This window comes from Dermochelys coriacea, chromosome 8 (genome assembly GCF_009764565.3).
Source record: "Dermochelys coriacea isolate rDerCor1 chromosome 8, rDerCor1.pri.v4, whole genome shotgun sequence".
NCBI classification, from domain to species: domain Eukaryota; kingdom Metazoa; phylum Chordata; order Testudines; family Dermochelyidae; genus Dermochelys; species Dermochelys coriacea.
Window position 1 is genome coordinate 63,326,982 of NC_050075.1, and position 22,528 is coordinate 63,349,509.

Below are 22,528 nucleotides of genomic sequence, written 5' to 3' on the forward strand. Positions count from 1 at the left end.
TTCAAGGGTTTATAACTTGGATTCTAGAGGGTTTTCATGTGGTGGCAAAAGGCCTCCCCTCCCACAAAGGCCACTCCCACCTACATTTGAAGTCCCTGTTCCAAAGAATGGAGTGCTAGACTTGTTCAAGAAAGGTCTCGCCTTGTTTTGCCCTATTAAAAAAAAAACAACTTATTTTTCCCTAGTCTCATTCATAGAAATGACCTCAACTATTCTGGCTGACATTTCAAAAGAAAAAACCTTTCACAAAACAAAGACTACTGAAGAATGAAATCCCCCCTCTTTATTTCCTTGTTTCACTGTCAGTTTCATACAATTTCTCACCCGAAATGTTTTGTTTTATCATGAGATGGAGTGCAGCTTCTACAATATTTGCAAATGAAATTTCAACAAGCTATGGACTTGTTGAAATGAAGGGCCCAATCCTACAATTTCTACTGTGTCAAAACTCCCTTGGAATTCATTTGAAGGGATACTGAATTCTTATTAAGGTGAAGGACTGAAGGTCTAATAATTAAACTGTGCTACCCTGGCAAAAATGTGTTTGGAATTAATCATTTCCTCATTTTAGGGCTCTAGGCTATGATTTGGCGAGGCACTTAAGTACATACTTATCATTGAGCGTGTGAGTAGTGCTATTGTAGCCAATAGGCTATTCATATCCTTAATGCTAAATGCCTGCTTAGTTGCCTTGCTGAATCAGGATCTTAAAAAGATGCCATTGAATTCCAACCAGGATCTTAGGCATGAATGGGTATAAAACCAGCCCTTAGTTGAAACCCATTTTGTTCTTCATCAGAGCACCATCTCCTCAGCCTCTTTCTACTTTTTCTGAGTTTGAGCAATACTTATTAAAGAGACATTTTTTCTCCTCTTTGTGAGCTGTCTGAGTGTCTTTTCTGGCTAAAGCAAGAAAGTTTTGTTCTGATTTATTTTGCCTCCTATGAACAGTCTGCCCTGCTGCTAAAAATCTGTGCTCAGAGAGAGGGTTTAGTGCTTTACTGGGAATTGTACTGATCTACCAAATGAGCTAGGAGGCATTTGTTCTTCTACAAGGAAAACAATTAGTGGGACCTAATAATCAGTAATGGAAATATTGGCAAGTGTTCTCTTCACAGTTAATCCTGATGGTATAGATGACACTATGACAAAAGGGAAAAGAGCCTGCTGTAGTGGGAACACGTCTGACTACTTCTGTTAATTCGCTGTGATCATAGACTTTCTACCAGGAGCAGGTCAGATGGAAAAGAACATGAAAATTATCAAGATAGGACTTAGCTAAGTATATTGTTAATTAAAACTTGTTAAGAGAACCAATTTAAAGTACTACTTTGAACACTTTAGTCCCTTCTAATTATTAGACCTACAGAAAGACAAAACAGCAGCCGTGTTAGTCTGTATTCGCAAAAAGAAAAGGAGTACTTGTGGCACCTTAGAAACTAGTACTCCTTTTCTTTTTGCGAATACAGACTAACATGGCTGCTACTCTGAAATGTGTCATTATGCAAGGCACTGAATTTAGCCGTATAGAGTGGAAAATAAATTTGTTAGTCTCTAAGGTGCCACAAGTACTCCTTCTCTTTTTGCGAATACAGACTAACACGGCTGCTACTCTGAAACCTGTCATTATGCAAGGCACTGAATTTAGCCGTATAGAGTGGAAAAAATTTGTTAGTCTCTAAAGTGCCACAAGTACTCCTTTTCTTTTTGCGAATACAGACTAACACGGCTGCTACTCTGAAACCTGTCATTATGCAAGGCACTGAATTTAGCCGTATAGAGTGGAAAAATTTGTTAGTCTCTAAGGTGCCACAAGTACTCCTTTTCTTTTTGAGAAAGACAAAAGTAACTCTTATGACCATATACACACTTGTATCTTCTAGTTTCTTCCCATAGTTATTGCTGGATCGTTTGCAAGCAATGAGTGAATGGCTTATGTAATTCCAACTGTGAAAGAGAACCTGTTGTTTTTCTTCAATATTTGGATTCAGATTTTCCCTCACTGTCCCCTGGAACTTTGTGACCTGTAACACTGACCTTAATTAAGGGCAGCTACCTCTCAAAAGGGGCAAAATTCTAGTTCAGTTCAAAATCTGAACAACTATCCAAGTTACTGGACATTAGTCCTTCACTCACCTAATTTGTAGTCCTCTTTCTCTCACAGCACCCACTGTCTGTAATGAGTTTAGGATTATGACCTTATCACAAGATGTTTATTAAGGCAAAGGTCCAGTGAGTTTCCTCTATCTCAAGTCTTCCAGGGGTGGCTGGAAGACTTCTTTCCCTTCCCACAGACTAGTCAGCTGCCTTCAAAAGACTCTGGAGAAGTAGCAAGTGACCATATGGAAAAGTGAGGAGTCATATCTGAGAGCATATTACCCTTCCACATCCCAAGAGACCTGAGTATATTACCGTGAAGCAGCAATGGCTTTTGCTTGATCATATAAAGTGGTGTTTAAGAAAATATGGAGTTAAGAGAAATGATTGAGAAGCCAAACTTCCATCTCCCCCTCCACAAAAAGAATTCTAAAATATTTCATGCTTAACATAGCTGTATGGGTTAGTTAAAAAATCACTTACCTAAAGAGAGTTTGTACATTTACAATAGTCTTGGCATCTGCCATATAATCTTCTTCAGCACTCATAGTACTTTCCTTGTCCACAACCACCATGTTGGCAGCGAAGGTCACCCCACATCTTAGCAAATCATCTAGGCTGTTGTAAAGAGGAACAGAATTAAAAACCAATATAAATACATGGCAGGATACGTATGAGTTAGAAAAACTCAACTGTAACATATCCTGGGAGCTCATCAATTTTATATTTGATTCCTACCACTTGGTGGTGGTCTCTGAATGCACTTTAACTATCAGCTTCATGTAAGTGTTTTGGTAGAACAGAGACAATGTGAATAATAATTTTAATGTTATTTGAAGTAAAATAGAATCCTGCTGGTAGATCACCGAAGATCGCTTGTCCTTCTCCATTCACTAAAAGAATGTTGGCAAAATTACACTACACTGTGCATGTGTATATGTATCAATTCCCCTTCTCCTACAAGGTCTTCCACAACTGATTACATTGTCATTACCTGTTTCATATAAATGTCTTGCCTCCGACACAAAAGGACCTTTTCATATATCAAGGGCCTTCACACAGAGGCAGTTGGATATGCTGATTTTCTAGCTTCTCACCTCATAGTCTCTCACTGGCTCCCTATTCTCTCTCATACTGAAGGATTGCTTTTGCACAAGAGTAGCTTTCCAGAACTCTCTTGAGCTACTGTTTCTTTAAGAGTAGGGGAGAGAGGGAGTGAGAAGCATAGAAGGCCAAGGTTTTAGAATAAGAAGCTGAGATATTGTGAGCCTTCTGTACACTAGTGGAGAAGCAGGAGCAGCAGCAATGATAGAGCCCTGCAAAGATGTAGAGCCCAGAAAAGATGATTTACTGGTGGGGAGGCTGCCAAACATTAATTTATTGATGGTGGGGTGCACAAACTGATTTGAGGGGTGCTATCCAGTATTCATTTAGTGGAGCAACAGAGGACGGTGAGGGGATGGTTGGCCTGGCAAGTTGGGGATAACCCACCTAAGGGGGACCCATGTACCCATCTACATGTGGTGGACTGAGGCCTTCAGTCCCAAGCCATGAAGGGTATTAGATTAGGCTAATACTACAGGGCCTATTTTAAATGCTTTTGCTCCTTTTTGAAGCTCATTAGTTGTAGGCTATAGCCCAAAAATTGAGTTGAGGAGACAGCCTAGAGGATATGTGAGGCTATCTTTCTTTAACATGTTGCAGTGAGCAGTCTAAATCTGTTCAAAATATTTCCTTAAACTGGGGAGGATATGGCTTGGGATGCTAGTGTATTTCAGCCTGACAAGTATGCTTAGTTTGGGGCCAATAGGCATTGGGTCAATTCTGGAAGCCTTGAACTTAACCAGTATTCAGCCTTGAGTGGATTAAATAAATACTTACAAAGAACTACATTTTAAAAATAACTAAAAGAGTTATAAATAAAAATCAGCCATATGATCTTAAATGTTTCTGAATTAATTAGAGTTGGTCAAAAAAATTCTGTGGTGTGTTTCGTTTGTTCCTCCAGATCCCATAGGCAATACAATAGATGGAAAACCCAGCTCAGTGACTGGATCCCCAGAGACCACAAGCGACCACTGGGCAGACCGAAAACGCACTGGGCCAATCCCATGACAAAACTCTTTGGCCAGAAATAGAAAGAATGTGCTCACAATATAATAGACTGGTGTGGCGTCAACTTGCATTCGTGGAGAGATGGACTAGAATAAGCAGGACAAAGGTGAATCCCACACCACAGAAAACTTAACTTTTATGGTCAAAATTCAAATACTGAAATATTTTGGCTGAAAACCAAAATATTTCCGTTTGGAATTGTAGCTTGGTTGCCTCCTCTATTCTCTTCTATGGGCTAAGCTCCCTGGTCAGACTAAATCTCCCATGATACCTTATTATCTTTCTTCTTGGAGAGAGAGAGAGTAAAGATGGCAAATCAGGGGAAGTCTCTGGCCATGGAGCATCATGGGAGATGTAGTCTAGCCATGAAGCCCAGCCCACAGAAGAAAGTATTCCAATTTGGGGGTTTGGTGAAACTGATTTTTTTAAGAGAAAGCAGACACTTTGTGGAAAAACTAAACAGTTTTGATGGAAAGTGTTGACCAGTGATGATATTAAGTAATAAAGAGCTGATTCCTTTTTTTCCATCATAGTCTTATTCATGTTCTTACTACCCATGTGACAATACAACTTCCATTTGTGTTTGATGACTGCTCAATACATTTTCTGCAAAACTAGTTAAAATGTAAACATATCTAGCAACCATTCCATAGATTTGATCTTCTGTCTAAAACTAGACTGTGTTTCTGCTCTTACACCCATGAATCTCATCCAGTTTCCAGTGAAGCAAATAGTCTTTCAATTGTCTTTAACAGCGGTTGCATTAAGACCTAAATGCATAAAAATCCCCAGTTAAACAGTTTTTTCAGAAAATTCTAATGTGATGAAACCAAAATCATTTGTATGAAAAGCTCAGTTTTGAAAAATTTCCCACTTCAATTTTTTTTGAAAATGTTTCAAAATTGTTGGAATTCCATGTTTAACACTTTTTGAAATGGAACATCAATTGTTTTTGATTGAAACAACATACATTGCAAAATAAAATCTTTTTAATACTCCACTATAAATTAATGTCAAAATTGAAACAACTGGAAATTGAAACAAAATTCTTTGATTGATGTGACCGAATTATTTTTTTCAGTTCACAAAAAATTGAGGCCTTGACTTTTCATCCTAACAGGGATTGGAAATTTTTTTTCAATTTCAAAGTTCTCGTTGGACAAGAAAACCATTTCCTACCCTGTCCTATGAAATTTCCAATCTTGATTTTCACATTTAGTACATAGCTCCATGTTCTATATTAATTGGTTTTGGAGTGATGGATAGTTGGTGATGAAATTTAATGCCATTCTATATTTAGTATTTATTGGTATGCATTTAACCTGCTCATATATCAAACTCTAATCTTTCTCTTAGCAAACTACATTTCATTCTACATTCTACCATTGTGTTGACCTTTGAAAATATAGCCCTTGTGACTACCAATAAAAAACTGCACATAACAAAAAAGTTTTATACTCTGACAAGATCTCAATTATTCTACTTTCCAAAGCTGAATAAGTTTAGAATCTTTTAATTAACTTCCTACTATTACATTAAAATAATGTCTAAGCTCTTTTTAAAAATGACAGCAATGGCTATTTGGAATATCTGACTTTCTTCCTAATTATTAAAAACAAAAAATTAGAAATATTTCCTTATTGAGGATATCTATTATCCTAATTATGCCTTTCTTAATCTCAAATGGTTTTCCTACACAACCCTTAACCATAGCCTATATGGCTGTACATATTACACATCACTTACATATGGAAAATTGTAGAACAAACTTCTGCTAATTGAGGCCCTATTCTGATGAAGCTCAGACAGGCTGTGAATTTTCTTTTGACCATTTCTCTGGATGTCTCTCATGGAAAACCACAGAGTAATGAATATGAAATTAAAGTTAACAGGGAAGATCCTCAGATGGTATAAAATGATCATAGCTCCATTATTGTGATGGGAGTTTATACCAACTGGGTATATGCCCAAATATTTCTCTACCTATATAATCATAACTCTAATACAATTGATCTTTTAGGTGCCTATGCTCATTCACATTTGTTTGTATGGGTAGACATGATACCATCCTTTCTGTCAAATAACATAATCTTGCTGTAGGGTGTAGATGCAGATAAAATGTTAGTTTAAAGGAAATTCTGCTTTAACGTTACTGCTTAAACCACTTTCTTCCACTGAGTGTGCACATTTAAATCATGTATTGAGATGAAAAATCCATTTCAAAGGTTTTGGTACAAGTCTAATGGCTTGTCTACACCACTGTTTGGACTATGGGGTGTGAATAGCAGTGTGCACCAAAGGGGTGCACTTTAATTCCCCAGTTGGTTGCTGTGGGTATGAACTGAAAGGTTCCTTGTTAGCATTAGTATAGTCCTGTTTGAAGAGAACAGTGTAGTTTCAGTCCAGCAAAGCACTAAGCGCATGTTTAAATTCAGTGAGACTTCTCACACGCTTAAATCTTTGCAGGATTTGTGTCTAAGGCTATGCTGGATTGGGGGTCAAGCACATATCAAAATCAAACCTTAAATGAGCATTTGTTATGATTTTCCTTTGACCTTTGTGTATTTTTTACATACATGCAGATTTTTAAAACAGTTTTGAAGATATTTATGCAGGTGAGACCTCTCTAATTTATAAACCATGTACTCTTTAATAAGCCACTTAAATGTCCCATTTAAATTATGATTTCCTGTGGAAAGCTGTAGTGTTCTATATGTTAACATTTTATAAAATGTATAAATATCAAGGAATAAAGAAGAAGGGTTGGGATAAGGTTTTGGGGTATCCACATTTTGTGAACTGTTCTTGGAGTATTGATTTTTTGCTTAACATTTAGTTGGATTTGATTTATGTAAAGTTAATATGATCTTGTACAGTATGTAAAAAAAGAAGTATAACGTACATGCACAACACCAGCAATGAGCGCACCACACCTTTAAGTAAGGGAAGCATTGGCCAGGCTTCCTGCTGGAAGGTAGCAGTGCTTTATGGGGGGGGGGGAGGGAAGTCAGAAAGTGCTGCAAAAAAGGTAGAAAAAGCTTTGTGGTGTTGACTCACCCCACCCCACCCCCAGGGAATGTAAGGGGCAGAAGGCTTTAATGGTGCAAGGCCTGGCACTGGAAGCCCTTTCTCCATGCAGTAGGCAAGGCAGTACCTACCCTCCCTCTCCTGGAGGTGTGAATATCAGGTTTGGTTAGGACCTGCTGTGGGCATTGCGCTAGTCACTCCTTTTTTAGGGGGCCTGGGGAGGAATTTTTCCCTTACCACCATATTGGTTTCAGTGGAGTGAAGGTGGGTTTTTTTTGCCTTCTCCACAGCCGGTGTCAGGGAAGACCTATTATGATGAGCACAAAAGGTGGTAGGCTATATGTCGCAACTTATTGTATAAGTGTGGGGTGGATGTCCATTGTAGCTACTCCATAGGGAAGGCATTCAGTGACCATATAAATGGCCTGGTAAAGGACTTAAAAGGAGGTGTTGATTAAAGGAACAGAAAGGGGGCAGTTGCGGCTCCTATGATTGGTACGGAAGGAAGCCAACTCCCATTTCTTACAGCCTACCTTAACACTCTTATGAGAGGGGATGGACAGTAAGGTCCAAGCCATGGGTTGGCTGGGGGACCTGGATGGAAAATGAAGGGGGGCTGGTAGAAGCCCCAGGTAGTTATTTGAAAAAACATGGAGTAGCCTGTACTGTACACTTTATCTGCCACGTAGTCTCAGACTTCTAATATAAAGCCATGGCCTGATTAAATTCATATCAAGTGTCTCCTGTCCTTCTTTTAGTATAGCTAGACAAAATATATGGTGATATATTGTAGTACAACTACAAACTTCAAACTGTACAGTAAATAGTGGGGACATTTTTGGAACAGTCAGCACTGCATGAAAAATGAAGTTAGCATATATTACATTGTGAGTATGAACTAGATTTTATTGATTTTCACTTCAATATGTAACTTATTTGTTTCTAAATGATTATGTGCAAACCAATTATTTAAAATACTGGACATAATTTATAAACTGACAAGTCAGTTTACAGATTATAGAACATAAATGTATGTCAGTGTTACTTTACACTTCACCTGCAGAGAAATTTGCACTGTCATATAAATGAAACATCTCTACACTACAATGAGTGTAAACTGCAGAATACATCATATTACCACTAGTTTAAATAACTGCAAACTTTTTTTGTATTCAATAAATTCCAAAACTGATGTGAACCACTCAACAAGGAAGATAACGTGACATTTCTTACGGGGTGATATAAAGTAGTCCTTTCCAAAGTAGTCCCAGCAAATAGTAGTAAAGTTTAACTTTTTTGTGGTTCATAAAACAGTTTGAAAACTACATGTTTTTAATGGCTTAATTGTAGCTAAATCAACTATTCAGTTTCTGTAATTATTTTTTATAATTTCTGAATGATTATAAATCAGAGGTGACAAATAAGATGCTGCTAAATATAATGATGTGCCCAAGACCTTTCTTTGTTGTTTTTGAAGGCTGGAATGCAATGCATTTTAAGGCTATGTCTACACAGCCACCAGCAGTAAGCCTCCCACCCTATGTGGACAGGTTTGGGTTAGCAGGGCTCACACTGGTGCTCTAAAAATAGCTTTGTAGACATCACTGTGAAGCTGCAGCTCAGGCTATAACTTGAGCTTTTCTTCTGATGTGAGCTGGGAGGATCTCTGCTGTAGGATGTGTAGATGTATCCTAAAAGTTATAAGATAACTTCTATCAATGTATTATGAATGGCAGTTTGTGTTGTCTGTCACTAAGGTACATTTGTAAGTATATACGTCTCCATTTACAATAGGCTTGATCCTGAGACATGCTGAACAGCTAGAACTACTTTTGAAATTGATAGGTGAAATTGTGCCAATGTAAGTCTATTGCAAATTCTGCCCCCCCACCCCCGACTTCCATAGTACCAGTATTTCACAGAATAAGTATTGCAGATGCCCAGATGTCTCAGGATTGGGCCCTCTCTTAGAGCTAATTTTTTGCTTCAGCGATGACTGTTTAGAAACAGGAATATACTGAAAATCTAATGAAAGAGTCTCTTCTAGTCTGAGTTCTAGCCTGACTCTTCAATCAGTGATTCCATTAAATCTAGATACTATTTTATAAATACGTGATAGTAAAGGGCTAGGTAGAAGTAGTAGGTGATATTTTCAAAGCAGTCCAGTGATTTTAGATGTAAGTTACTATTAGTGTGTCTAAATCTCATAACAAACTTTAACAATCCCAGCCAATAAGTAGGAGCAAAAATATGGTGCTTTCATGTAGGGTTAGACTAGAACTCAGTGGGAGCTGTTGGGTGCTCAGCATTTTTGACAATTTGGTAATTTTATTTGAGCCTTAATGGGGATTGGGGGGAGTAACTTTAGGCTCATTCCTGTTTTTAAAAAGCCTAGCCGTAGGGCCCATTTCACCTAGAGATTCAACACCAAAGAAAGCATTTAAAAAGACTGCCAGATCTGTCAATGTACTATATAAAGCAAAACCAGATAGTGACTCATTTTTGAGTGATTGAGATCCTTTGGCAGAAATCTGAAATTCCAAGTTACAGCACCTTGACACAAATCATGCATGCAGGGATATTTTTCAAGTACTATCACCACACTTAAACATGCAGTTACAAAGCATAGCACATGACAAACCACTGAACACTACAATGTTTAAAGTTCTGAGGATTATTTTACCTACTTGTCAATAGAGCCCACCATGTAGTAAACCATTGGAAACCAACAGATTGCATCCAGAAAATGCATATCTGGCCTAAGCAGCAGACGGGTTACAATGAAACACAACATCACAACAGTTGCATCTCTTCTGAAGAAACTGAATAAACTATGTTAGTTTGTTTGGAAGAGAGAGGAGGGGAAAACTAGGAAATGTTAAACAAATATTTTAGTAACATAGGAAACTATATTTCTGGACATCAACATTCAATGCTGTTTGCTATGATCATGATGAAGCATGATCAAGTTTAAATGTGCTTTACATAAAAGTTGTTAGTCTTCTAAATCGGAAACTTTATGGCACAATCATACAGCAAATGCTTTATTTAAAGAAAAATTATTGATGACTAAAGAGGCCTTACTAAATTATATTCCAATTCATGACCCTAAACATCTTTTTAATGAAAATGCTTAATGATTGGGACCAGATCCTTACCTGGTTTCAACTATGATAGTTCCATTAAAATCAATTTTACACTAGCTATGGATCTTGCCTTATCATTTCTCCCAAAAAGTTATGCATTTCTCCCAACTGTCTGCATTTTTCTTTCCCATCCATCTCTTCTAAAACATTAGTTGGCTACTTTTAACATTTTAATTGTTGCTTGACATACTAGGGTGGAAATAAAGATCAAAGGCTAATTTTAATCTCAAATTTCCTTTTAAGAAAGGAAAGGTAAAATAGTTTTTTACTGTACTCTTTCTGTATTGTACTATAAGGCTTACACCTTTTTCTTCTTTCTTAGATACTGAAAGTACAGTGATAGCAGATGAAATTTTAATCAGCATGAAATGAGGACATATCTAATCATGCACACTACTGCAAATTGCCTCTGTTAACAAACTGCAAAAAAGATTAAGAGAAACTATTAAATCATAGCAAGGGGTACTAATGCTAATTTACAGTGGGTGAAATCCTAACTCATTTTAAGTCAATGGCAAAACTTCCATTGACTTCAGTGGGGCCAGGATTTAACCCTATTGCCTTAAGATGTGAAAAGTGTGGTGGACTGATTGCAGTGTCCTTATGATTACAGTATTTCAGCTGAATGTTTTACAGAGAATCTGCTCCAGCTACCTAGGCCATATCTTGCTAAGAGTTTAAGCAGAGACCACAGCTTTCATTTAATGTTGAGATGGCATAATTTTATGCTAACAAAAATGGCATTTTTCAATCTTCAGGAAAAATAAACTAAAATAATAAAAGTAACATATCAGAGAGTGTAAACCAAAAACCATGAGCCCAAAACCAGAGTATAGGAAAACACTAGAGGGCACTGTACACTTCCATGTATGTTCTTAAAGGCCAGTCTTATTTGAAACTTGCTAACCACAATTTTAAAAGAATAGTTTTTATAGATCTCTTCTGGTGTGTGTGTGTGTGTGTGTGTGTGTTTATGCTGTTCATTACTGGAATAAATAGAACTATGATATACTAACACCATTATGTACTGTCCTACAAGAAATCTATATTGAGGGAAGTGGAACCCACTCTGACTAATTTCAGATTCTGTAAAGTGAAACTATTTATACTAGAGATCAGACAATGGCACATACACCCAGAGGAGAGTAGGGCCTGGAATCTGAACTAGATAAATCTGAATTTATGCAGTTGGCCTCTTTTTATCATGCAGACTAAAGGTTCCAAGTTTGTACATGAATTGTTTACCTTGGATTTATTGAAATACTATAACACGGTCCAAAGGGGCTGCATCATGCTCACCGTGTTAGGGAATTATTCTCTTCTATAGTACTAATGGGAATCAAGTAGGAAGTTTGCCCTGTTTTTGTAGCTGAATGGAATAATTGGAACAGATCATATATGCTCAGAAAACACTTCAAGAGGAGCAAGTTGGGAGGGATGATGCATACATGAAGCTGCTCATTGAGAATGGAAATTATATGGCTCTCTAAAATACATAACTATAAATTTTCAAACCCCCTAAAATAAGCTGTGCTTGAACAGAAAGTGCTGATTAAAGAAAAGGCAAATAGAACCCCCCCCACACACACACACACCCATTAAAGGTCAGGAATTTTAAAGAAAACTAAGTGAGCTAGATGAAATAAAGGGCAGTTAAAGGCTTAAAATCCTAGGACTATGCTGAATTTTAAAAAGTGTGTATGTTATGAATTATGAACAGATATAGCAGTCCAGTCTCTCCTCACAACTGCCAGCTGATTTCCAGTTTTATACTAGATGTGGGAAAACTGGCTCAGCCCAAATATTAACCAACCTGGACTGGACCCAATCTGTTCATGAGGTTTGAAATGAGTTTAGTTAAACTTTATCTCACTCTACTTTTTCTTCTGCCCTTTCACTCCCATTCCTTGCATTTTGCTGGTGGCATCTCAGCCTCCTGCTGTTCCTTCCTGAGGCTTCCCTTGCATTAGTGCCCCAAAATACATGTACAAATGGGAGGCCCCTTGAAGGTTTTCAGTATGCTGTGAGCTCTGTCTAAATACTACCGTGGAACCCCCAGAATGTGCCATATGGGCTGAAGAAGCCCAGAACCATGGCCTGCTACTTCTGGGAGAAGAGGAAATGCTTCTTGTGGGAAAAAGAGCTTTTTTTAGCCAACTTATGAAGACTCTTTTTTGTAAGGAAGAAAAAACTCCCAGCTACACCTTCTTGACACATGTAGCTGGGTGACAGACATGGAAATTCTCTAATTAAACATCTTTCCTTGAGAGGGATCCAGAGCCCTAATAGATTTCCGTGAATGGTAGTGGTGGCCACAAGCCTCTCTTGGAAAGTATTCCTGCCAGAAGAGAAGACACCTTCTCCCGAACTGAAGCTTGGGGCAGAGACAACTGATGGGTGATCATAGAATGGGGAAACTTCCAAAAGATTAAAAATAACTATCTGGTATTTCAAGCGCTTATTGGAACTGAGTTTCTGGGTGTTTTGGAGTTTTACCACCTGTATACCACTTTATATTTTGTACAATACACTATATGACTCTGGAATGAAGCCATAGAAAGGAAGTTTGGTTCTTAGTGCATACAACCTGTTTTATGATCCCTTGTTTCCCCTTTTCCTGAAACCTAAATACCACATTTTACGTGTTCCACTGTCCCTTTTGGACCACACTATCTTGATCTGACCTTTTCAGACTGGAAAATCCTTCCAGATATCAGGTGATTTCTATCAGTCATTGCAGCAGTAGAAGATGAATCATTACTGTGAGAGACAGCAGAAAGTAATGTCAACAGCTGTGGCACAAAAGCAGTCAGTGCACTACTTTGTGATAAGGTAAAGAGATTGTGAAATATCTGTCAGAGCACTGCCAGTCATTACACTGTGAGAGAGCAGATTGCTTAAGACTTGAAAAAAAAGTCACTAGGTTTTGACCTTTATTTCCACCCTAGTATTCCAAGCAACAATTACAATGTTAAAAGTAGCCAGGTATTATTTTGGAAGGAAAAACAGAGTGCAGACAGTTAAATTATGTTATGAAACTAAAAATATGCACTTCGTTATCTGACCTCTGCCTCCCCACAGAAACTGAAGCACATAAACAATGCAGATAGACCTTTTTTAATGTGACAAGTCAGTGTGCCTGCATGACACATACCATTTTCAGCCATCACTATAAAGGGACAGATTTTGCCTTGCCCTGCCGTGGCATGGGAGTGCATAGACTGAGGTGGAGGACAGTGCAAGGAACATTCTGCCCTTCTTATGTAAGAGCCAAGAACAAATGTAATCTCTTCATGGGGGGAACACAAGAAGGAACTGTTTCCTTCTAGTGTCTCCAAAGGGCATTGGGGAGGAGATGAGGCTATGGAACAGTTGTTCCCTGTCGTACAATTCCTCCTACAGCTGTTCCTGAGGTGATGAGGAGCTACGTCATCCTTAAATCAGGACTGTGACTTAATGGCACAACTGAGCCATAAGTTCATGAATGAATATTTGTTCTTCTGTGGTTTTAAATGGCAATCAGTGGACAGAGATATTTCCCAAAGGTCATTTACAGTCTATAGTATTGATCATCTCTGAACTAAGCAGTAATAAAAATATGCTTAGATAGTATAGGCTCTGTCTTCTGCATTTAATTGATAGACCAGTCAAATAGTACTATAATTACTATTTACTATGCAAAACATATGCAAACTTGTTCAGAGGCCTGAGTGGGCTTAGATCTGAGTCAGTATCTAGAAAGGACAAGGCTCCTAATGTGCAGGTCAGCAGTGTGAATAAAATAGTGCTCCCCTAGGTGCTAAGTGGGCTGGGAAAAGAGGATGCAGACAGGAAACTGAGCAATTCAATCTACATCTGAAATGTAGAGAAGTTAAGATTACTTTCACATGTTAGATGCAATATTTAAATTGCAATTTATTTCCTAAAATTTTAGAATTGTAAAAGATTTTACAACCTATTTTATAATTAATAATACTCCGATTTCTTTGCTTTTCCTTATAAACCTGGTGTTACCATACTGAAAACTGTATTGTGCTTGGTCCTGATCCAACTCCCGCTGTAGTCATTAGAAAAGCTCCCATTGACTTCACTGAGAGTTATATTAGGTCTTTACTGCAAAACACACACAAGATATCATCCTTGTCTCCACTCTTGCTTTAAAGGTGTACGTGCCACAATGTTTTTGATTTAAATTGGTCACATGAAATGTGACCATCAACCACAGACAATGTACATATTGGGATTTAAACACTTATTTGTATAGTAAATAATTTTCTTATAAATCCACTTACGGGTTATCCAGAAGTAATACTATAGGGTTGAGTTCTTTCTTTGGTCTGTAATAAGCTCTGAGTGGAACAATAAAGTTGTATAAGCCATTTCCAGCTGTCTCCGCTGCAACTATAATCAATTTATTTTTGAATCCATAGGCTTTGGCATCTTCATAGTAGTTATGTTGGCACCCCTAAAACCAGTATAGAAAACAAAAACTCAGTGGCTTTGGATAGGAGTTGATATTCAGGGATAATAATATTAGAGGCGTTTTTTCACTTCCCAAGCTAAAATGTGTTAGTTGAAATGATAAAGAACTTAGTCTTGTCTGAGCTTCACAAACACCTGTTAGCAACACTGCGTTTCAGCATTGATTGTAGCTGAAATGGTGCTCAGTGCTGCTTATCGGCAAGTGCAGACAAGGACAAAATTGTGTTCGGTCACAACAAACAAACAAGCCTTGTTTAACACATGGGTATATCCATCAACAAAAACTCTTTACCTTGTCCAGTCTTAAACAACAAAATGGCACTTTTTCATGCAGCAAATGGCAAAATGTGGGAGAACTTCCAATATAAGGAGAGTAAGGAGGATAACCTTTAGCATACCTAGAAGAGTAGAGAAACAGTTCTGAATACTGTCAACAATTTAACAACTGTAGACCAAACAGGTCTAAATTTTTATTATTACTATTTGTGGAATAGCAAACAGAGGCAAGTATTAATGTATATAATCATACATAACTAAATATGAAGTTAAACAAAATAGATACAACTAGTGTTTGCCATATAAACAATCAAAACAAAACAACCCTTATTTCTAATAAAGATCAAAGGACCATAGTTTATAGCTTACAGGCATATGTATAAAATCAGTAAAATTAATATGTAGTGACATTGTAAAGGGATTATATGGATTATTTGTTGTTTATTAGGGTGATAAGTTCCTCATCTAAACAACTTTAAGTGTCAGTCCACTTCCTGCTGTCTTATGGCACCAGCATGGATTTTCAGCATAGAAAGTAGATGGACCGTGTTCAAGATATTTCTGGCTGCTACATAACACTTAAAAGTTAAACTGATCCTAATGCTGATCAGCTGAAAAATCTAAAACAATTTGTAATAGCAACCTATATTACAGCAAAAATGATTGAATCCAAGAGTTTAATCCTTTTCTGAATCCTACTAGAGATTTATATGCATGAGAATATCAACAATTATATTTGCGGGAGAATAGATGAACTATAAATCCTTATACTTCAGTGTGTAAACAAACTGAAGTTTAGGAAGAAATTTCTCTTTTTGGCAGTACATTCCATGATTCTCCACTATAGATTTTCTTTGTTTTTCCTTTGAGGCAGCTAGTAGTTATTTGAACCCAGGTCCCTGGAAAGTCATGGGAGTTGTCATGCTCCAATCTTCCACCCAGCAGCTTATAGACAACAGCTGGTAAAGATCCAAAAATCCAAATTGAGGAACAAGCCCCACCCCATCTTCTGACTGGAAGAGCTCCAAAGCTCCTGACTGGGATGCTGCCCCTATTTAAATCAGAGGAGGAAACTGGAAGTTGTCCATACAACTGGACTTCACACTGCCATGGACTCCTGGTTTCATGATTACCTGTTCCTGCCTTCTGATTCTGACCTTTCAGTTTCCTGACTTGGTAACAGACTCTTGATCCCTGTTCTCTGTTTAGTCTCTTGATTCTGATCTCCTGGCTTTCCAGCTTGGCCTGATTCTTGGTAATTGGCTCCTGGATCCTCAGCCCAGGCCTAATGCTAACCTCTAGGCCAGGTAACCCTTACGCTGACACAGAGACAGACCACAAACTGGACTAGAAAGACCACTGATTTAATCCAGTATGGCAATTTTTATATTCCCATAAGTAATCCTATTGAGTCTAATTACTCACATGCATGAGTATTTGCAGGATTGAGCCCTCAGTTTATTTCACTAATGCATTTTTAATTTCAGTAACAAACTAATAAACACTTGAATAAAACATTGTGGGTTGTTTTTCTTTTTGCTTTACTATTGCTGCTTTTTTGTTGCCAATATTCTTGCATTCACACTTTTACCACCCAAGCTATACTACGCTGGAGAGTCCTGTGCAGTGCCCCACAACGGCCCCCTTTAAAGGTTGGAACTTATCTCTCTCAGATGTCAGTGGACCTTCCTCTATTAAAAAGTCATTTCATTCTTCAGACCAAAATATTCAGTTTTGTTTCCTAGTCAGCTGAGTCGTGCCTGAAGTACTCCAAAAACTATGTGCTATAGGGAGACATTGCCAGGTATGTGAATTTGTGTGTGTTTATGAAATAGCTTTAAAATTCCAAACACAACAAGAAAAGGAGTACTTGTGGCACCTTAGAGACTAACAAATCTATTTGAGCATAAGCTTTTGTGAGCTACAGCTCACTTCATCAGATGAAGTGAGCTATAGCTCACGAAAGCTTATGCTCAAATAAATTTGTTAGTCTCTAAGGTGCCACAAGTACTCCTTTTCTTTTTTGCGAATACAGACTAACACGGCTGCTACTCTGAAACACAACAAGGTCTTTGTTATTGAGTGTCACAGATGTCCAGCATGAGTTGGAATGTTTTTCTCATTTCAAAATAGCCTTAAGAAGCTTCGACCAATTCATGATTGCACTTCTGAAGAGGAAATTACTTCGCCCTTGGACCACGTGTCTTATCACTACAAATGATGTGATATGATCATGGAGAAATCGGGTGTGCTTTTATTTCTTATTAAATGGAATATCATTATTCAGAAAAAGAGCTGCAATCCTGTCCCCATTGACTTCAATGGGAGCAGAACTGTACTCTACATTTACCCAGTATTATCATCTATGAATGATAATATCCAGTTTACATTAACTGTACATACTCTAAACCTGTAGAAATGTCATCATCTGATGGAGTAGTTTCATCCTCTGACTGGTCACTTAGAAGATCACATGTTTGAAGTGATGAGGAATCTGCAACCTCCAAAACAGGTGCTATGCTAGATCTTCTGCCATCTTTACTTCCCTCTGAAGGAAGGGTTAAGGTAGGTCCACTGGAAGATCTACATCCTGTATCTTGTAAATCTATAGCCACGGTCCCTGAATCATCATCAGAAACAGCTCTCAATGTGCAAGTCAATTAAGCGTTTAAAAATGGTAAATTATGCTTCTTATAGATGATCTAAAACAGAACCAAATATTCAAATACTGTCTGTTTTGACTATATATAAAAACTACATTAAAATATAATGTTTACGCTACATCCAGCCTTACAGCACTGAACAATATACAAGGCAGTTTCTCATTAATAAGGTAATACATTATTTTTTCCAAATACATATCAGTCTATGGCATTTAAAAACATGTTCCATGCAATCAGGCTGTGAGAATATGCACAAATAAATTGCAGGTTATATTGAATTTATGAATGCTGTTATATATCCATAATAAGGAATTTGACTTAATAAATCTGAATATTATAACCAGAGAAACATAAGATTTCCAATTGTGTAAATGAGATCAGAATTTGACACCTTGACTCTTAATGCCTTTATTCTTCCTGGTTCTGTTACATGATGTTTCTGGAAACAAAATAGAGTCTGATGAGTTGTTTGATGGACTAAAAGAATGTCTGGTGACCTGGACATTGGAGTTTTACCTCCTAATTTATGCCAGTAAGAAGTACTGCTTCCTAGTACAAGAAATGGGAATAATCCTGATTGGACTGATTAGCGTCTAATATTAGGCCAATTTGTAGTGAATTAGCTTGTGATATTCATATGAATGTACAAACTATGGAAATTCATCTTTTGACATATGGGATTTCATTGCACGAGATATTTTAGACTGTTGGTACATTTTAGCTAGATTGCCATCAAATGTATCAATTAAACTTTTTTTTTATTATGACTTATACTGTTTAGACAACATGAGACTGCGGCCTTTTGTGACTAAACACCTTCAGTATTTGCATACAGGCCTGAGTTTTAGACTCTCCCGAGCTATACTCAGTGGAGAAGAAGGGAATCAATGACACAGGTGGTTTTGTGACATTTCTATGCTCCCATCCTAATCCTGGCACTAGCTGGGGTAATAACCTATCTTAGGCACTAGCTTTTGACCATCTGTCTGTGGCCCTAAAGGGTCACCCCAGGTACATCCCTTCTTCTGCTTGGACATGCCCTTTCAGCTTGCTGTATGACATGGGAGCTGGTGTGGTTGCTTGATCACCTGGATGTTCTTCCATGCTGGGGGACCTCTCCACTGGCTTGTTAAATAGATATTACAGCTGCTTTTCTACACTTGGGATATGGTCTGAACTTTGTGGATTTTTTAAATTATCTTATGAGTTTCCTTGGCAAGTGACTTGTTGGAAAGTATTCTCATTTGCATAGAATTGTCTGTGATGTTGTATTTCTGTATACAGCAAGAGAATGCCATTTATGTTGATCTTGTTGGAACTCTTATTTTTTTTAAATAAATATATACATAAACCTAATGAAGGAACATGTTTTCCATCACATCGGGCATTTTCTTTTAAAATAGCTTTTCAGTTTTAGTGTAGTACATTTTTGAGCTTTCTTTTCTATAGTTTCAGAATATTTTATACAGTTTACCTGTACTTACCCATACTGGCAATTACACTGTGCAAGGGTAACCTAGAAGGTCCATGATAGTATGACTTGGATTCATTATTTTTTCTATGCTGTTCTTGCTTTTTAAAAGCTGAATTTTCTTCTTTGGTGATGTTGATATAAAAACATATGTCTGTAGAGCTCATAATATATCGGGGGCCTGGATTCAGCAAAATGTTTTTGTTATCTTCCCTCCTAACACCAATCAAACAGACTCCAAACCTTAATTAAAAAAGGAAAAATACATGTTTTATTGAATGTAACTCAACAAAACACAAATTGCAGATGACAATAATGGATCCTTAATTCAGTCTCATTTACATGCTGCAGAGTCAAAATGTGCACAGTCTTGGAAAATAAATATTTGAAAATACAGTATTTAACAAAATTATTCCCAAAACAAGCCGTCTGTGATCAAGCACAGTTCCTTGAGACTTATGAATCCCAAAGCACTTCAAAAACTTTTTATTCTATAGCAGTATACTTCCGATGTTGAGCCAGTTAATTTCTGATATCAGACATATAGTCCCTTCTGAGAATACAATAGATGTATGGAACTCTGTTAATTCATCACACAAAGCTGTTCCATTATTCACCTGTCAATGGAATTGTTTTCAGATTTCCTCCTCCTCCCCCCATAATTTAGTTTTAATCTTTTTGATCAGTAGTAGAAAATAAGGAATTAAAATGACAGCCTCTGTTCTCATTTTATAATGTTAAAAATGAACTCTTATATATAAATATATTGCAGGATAAATTAAATTTATACATTCATCTTACAATATTTAAAAACCCTAATAATCTATTTATAAACTCTTTATCAATTGATTCATTTGATTAGAAACCACCTTTTTTACCAGAATGAAGTTAATATACCTGAAACTGACATTTGTGCACATATACTCAGCATAAGCTTGTACAAATTAATGTGTTCAAGATATGTCAGGACACATCTGAGGTTAAGGTGATCTGAAAATATAGCCTAGATTGTTGATAAAAGAGGTAAGACTGATGAATCTGACCTTAATTTCTGAGGATGGGATTGTGGAATGTTTGACCATTAATAGATGTTTGGGGGGGTGGGGTGGGAGGAATGAATCCTGGACAAAGAAATGGAAAGGTTGAATGTTGATATCTGCAGTGTGCAAGAGACATAATGGAATTTGAATGATGGGAGCACAACTCTGACTCATAGGGGTCAGATCTTTTGATTGTTGCACTACTGTGATGCATCTGACAAGCACATTGATGTTGCTCTGGTTTTGTCTCTGAAAGTGCAATCTGCCATACTGCCTTGGCAGGCTTGCTCTCCATACCTGATAGCCACTATTTTCAGTTTAAGGTAGAATGTGCGGTAATATGCTCCAGCTGATGCAAGGCCTGATGTGAAAAAGATGCTTTTTATTCCACATTAAATGACATCGTATGTAGTACATCACTCCAACTTCATATCGTCATAGGAGGAGATATGAACATGAGAACTGGCCATGATAGAACTGAATTCGAACTGGTACTGGGACCTTACAGTTTATCAGAAGAGAGATCAGATGATGGTGTGTGTCGACTTCAATTTGCTTCCACACATGAACTATTTTCAATGTCTACCTGGTTTCAGCACAAGAATTGCCATAAGTATACATTTTGGTATCCATGGGGCAACAATGCAACCATGGGTTTTCAAACCAGAATGAGATCCTTAACTAAACTCATTCAGGATATATAAGAATTTACAAGTGCTGCTCTTGCTCCAGAACCTGATCATCAAACCCAAATAGCAACCAGGATGATCTATAAATAAAGTTTGAGAGATGCATATCTAATATATCAGGGGTTCTCAAACTGGGGGTTGTGACCCATCAGGGGGTTGCAAGGTTATGATGTGGTGGGTTGTGCTCTGTCAGAATGGATGCACGGCAAGGTCAGAGTTGAGTCAGTGAAAGGAGGAAATGGGCAATAGAGAAAAGTCTTGAGCGAGCAGTCAAGAGGGCCCGTCAGAATGCTCATACTCAATGCTGGAATAGTAGAGTGCAGTGTAATGCTGAAGCCTCTGAAAGACATGACCAGAAATGTGTATCTGAGATTCTGAAGGCCCTAATTGGATATCCATTCTTGCCTCTTCCATCAGTTAAGGACAAAATTGGGAAATACTGCCAGCATATTGATTCACAATTTAAGCATTGGAATGCACATTTTTGTGAATTAGTGAACAGATTACCACCAGCATGTAAACTATAACTTAATCCAAAAATAAAACCATCAGAAAAAAGGCCAGTGATATTAGAGGAAGTGATGATTGTGGTCAAACAGTTATGAAATGATAAAACACCTGGTGTTGACTATTACATCAGAACGTTTTATGAGTGGAGGCCTATATTTAGCTCACTGAATTCAAAGAGTTGTCTTAAAAGTTTGGGAAACCAGCCACATTTCAGAAGAAAGCAAAACAGGCTGCATTATCTCTTTTAAAAAAGAAATGATCAGCTTGATCAAATTATAGGGTAATAACACTGCTGTCAATCCCGAAGAAGGTATGTTTGAACCAACTGAAATATTGTCTCAAACCAAAAATGAGAGACAACCATTCTGACTTCCATACAGGTCAATCTACAATCTGCGCTAAATATATATTATCTGTGGAAGGTTACTGAAAAATGACTAGACTGATGAAAGGAAATTAATATTATGCTTATAGAATTTGCAGCAGCTTTTGACTCAGTGCATTCAGCACTGTGAACACTGCTATATCAGCATGGGGTGCCTAGCAGAGGAACTGTACATCTAGCTGTGCAAGGGTCAATGGTTGTATTAGACAGGTTTTCAACAGAATCATCGATTTGCCAGGAACGCGTTCCCACGTACGTTAAATAATGTTCCAATAGACTATCTGATCACAAAGCAGACTGAGGTCAACATAGGAGGTGTGAAATTTAAAAATTCATCTTCAGAGGCTCTCAATATGACGATGATATTGCTTTACTGGGAGATGTTATGACTGACTACAGTTAATGCTGGAAGAGTCATAAACTGTAGAATTTCTCAAAAAGAAAAGGAGTACTTGTAGCACCTTAGAGACTAACAAATTTATTAGAGCATAAGCTTTCGTGAGCTACAGCTCACTTCATTGGATGCATTTGGTGGAAAAAACAGAGGGGAGATTGATATACACACACAGAGAACATGAAACAATGGGTTTATCATTCACACTGTAAGGAGAGCCTTGCACAAAGCCT

General features: G+C 37.5%; 1 protein-coding gene across 4 annotated transcripts in view; it reads right to left on the reverse strand.

Annotated features, from left to right (window-relative positions):
- KCNT2 (potassium sodium-activated channel subfamily T member 2) overlaps window positions 1–22,528 on the reverse strand; it is a 288,779-nt gene that overhangs the window by 62,318 nt on the left and 203,933 nt on the right. For 3 of the 4 annotated variants that reach the window (XM_038413119.2, XM_038413120.2, XM_038413121.2), the window contains 6 exons: window positions 19,291–19,520; window positions 17,547–17,763; window positions 15,160–15,265; window positions 14,678–14,850; window positions 9,927–9,998; window positions 2,581–2,715 (listed from right to left, as the gene is read on the reverse strand). In XM_038413119.2, the coding sequence (XP_038269047.1) occupies window positions 2,581–2,715; window positions 9,927–9,998; window positions 14,678–14,850; window positions 15,160–15,265; window positions 17,547–17,763; window positions 19,291–19,520 (933 nt within the window). The remainder of the gene's footprint in view (window positions 1–2,580; window positions 2,716–9,926; window positions 9,999–14,677; window positions 14,851–15,159; window positions 15,266–17,546; window positions 17,764–19,290; window positions 19,521–22,528) is intronic. The other variant, XM_043490799.1, reaches the window with a different exon arrangement.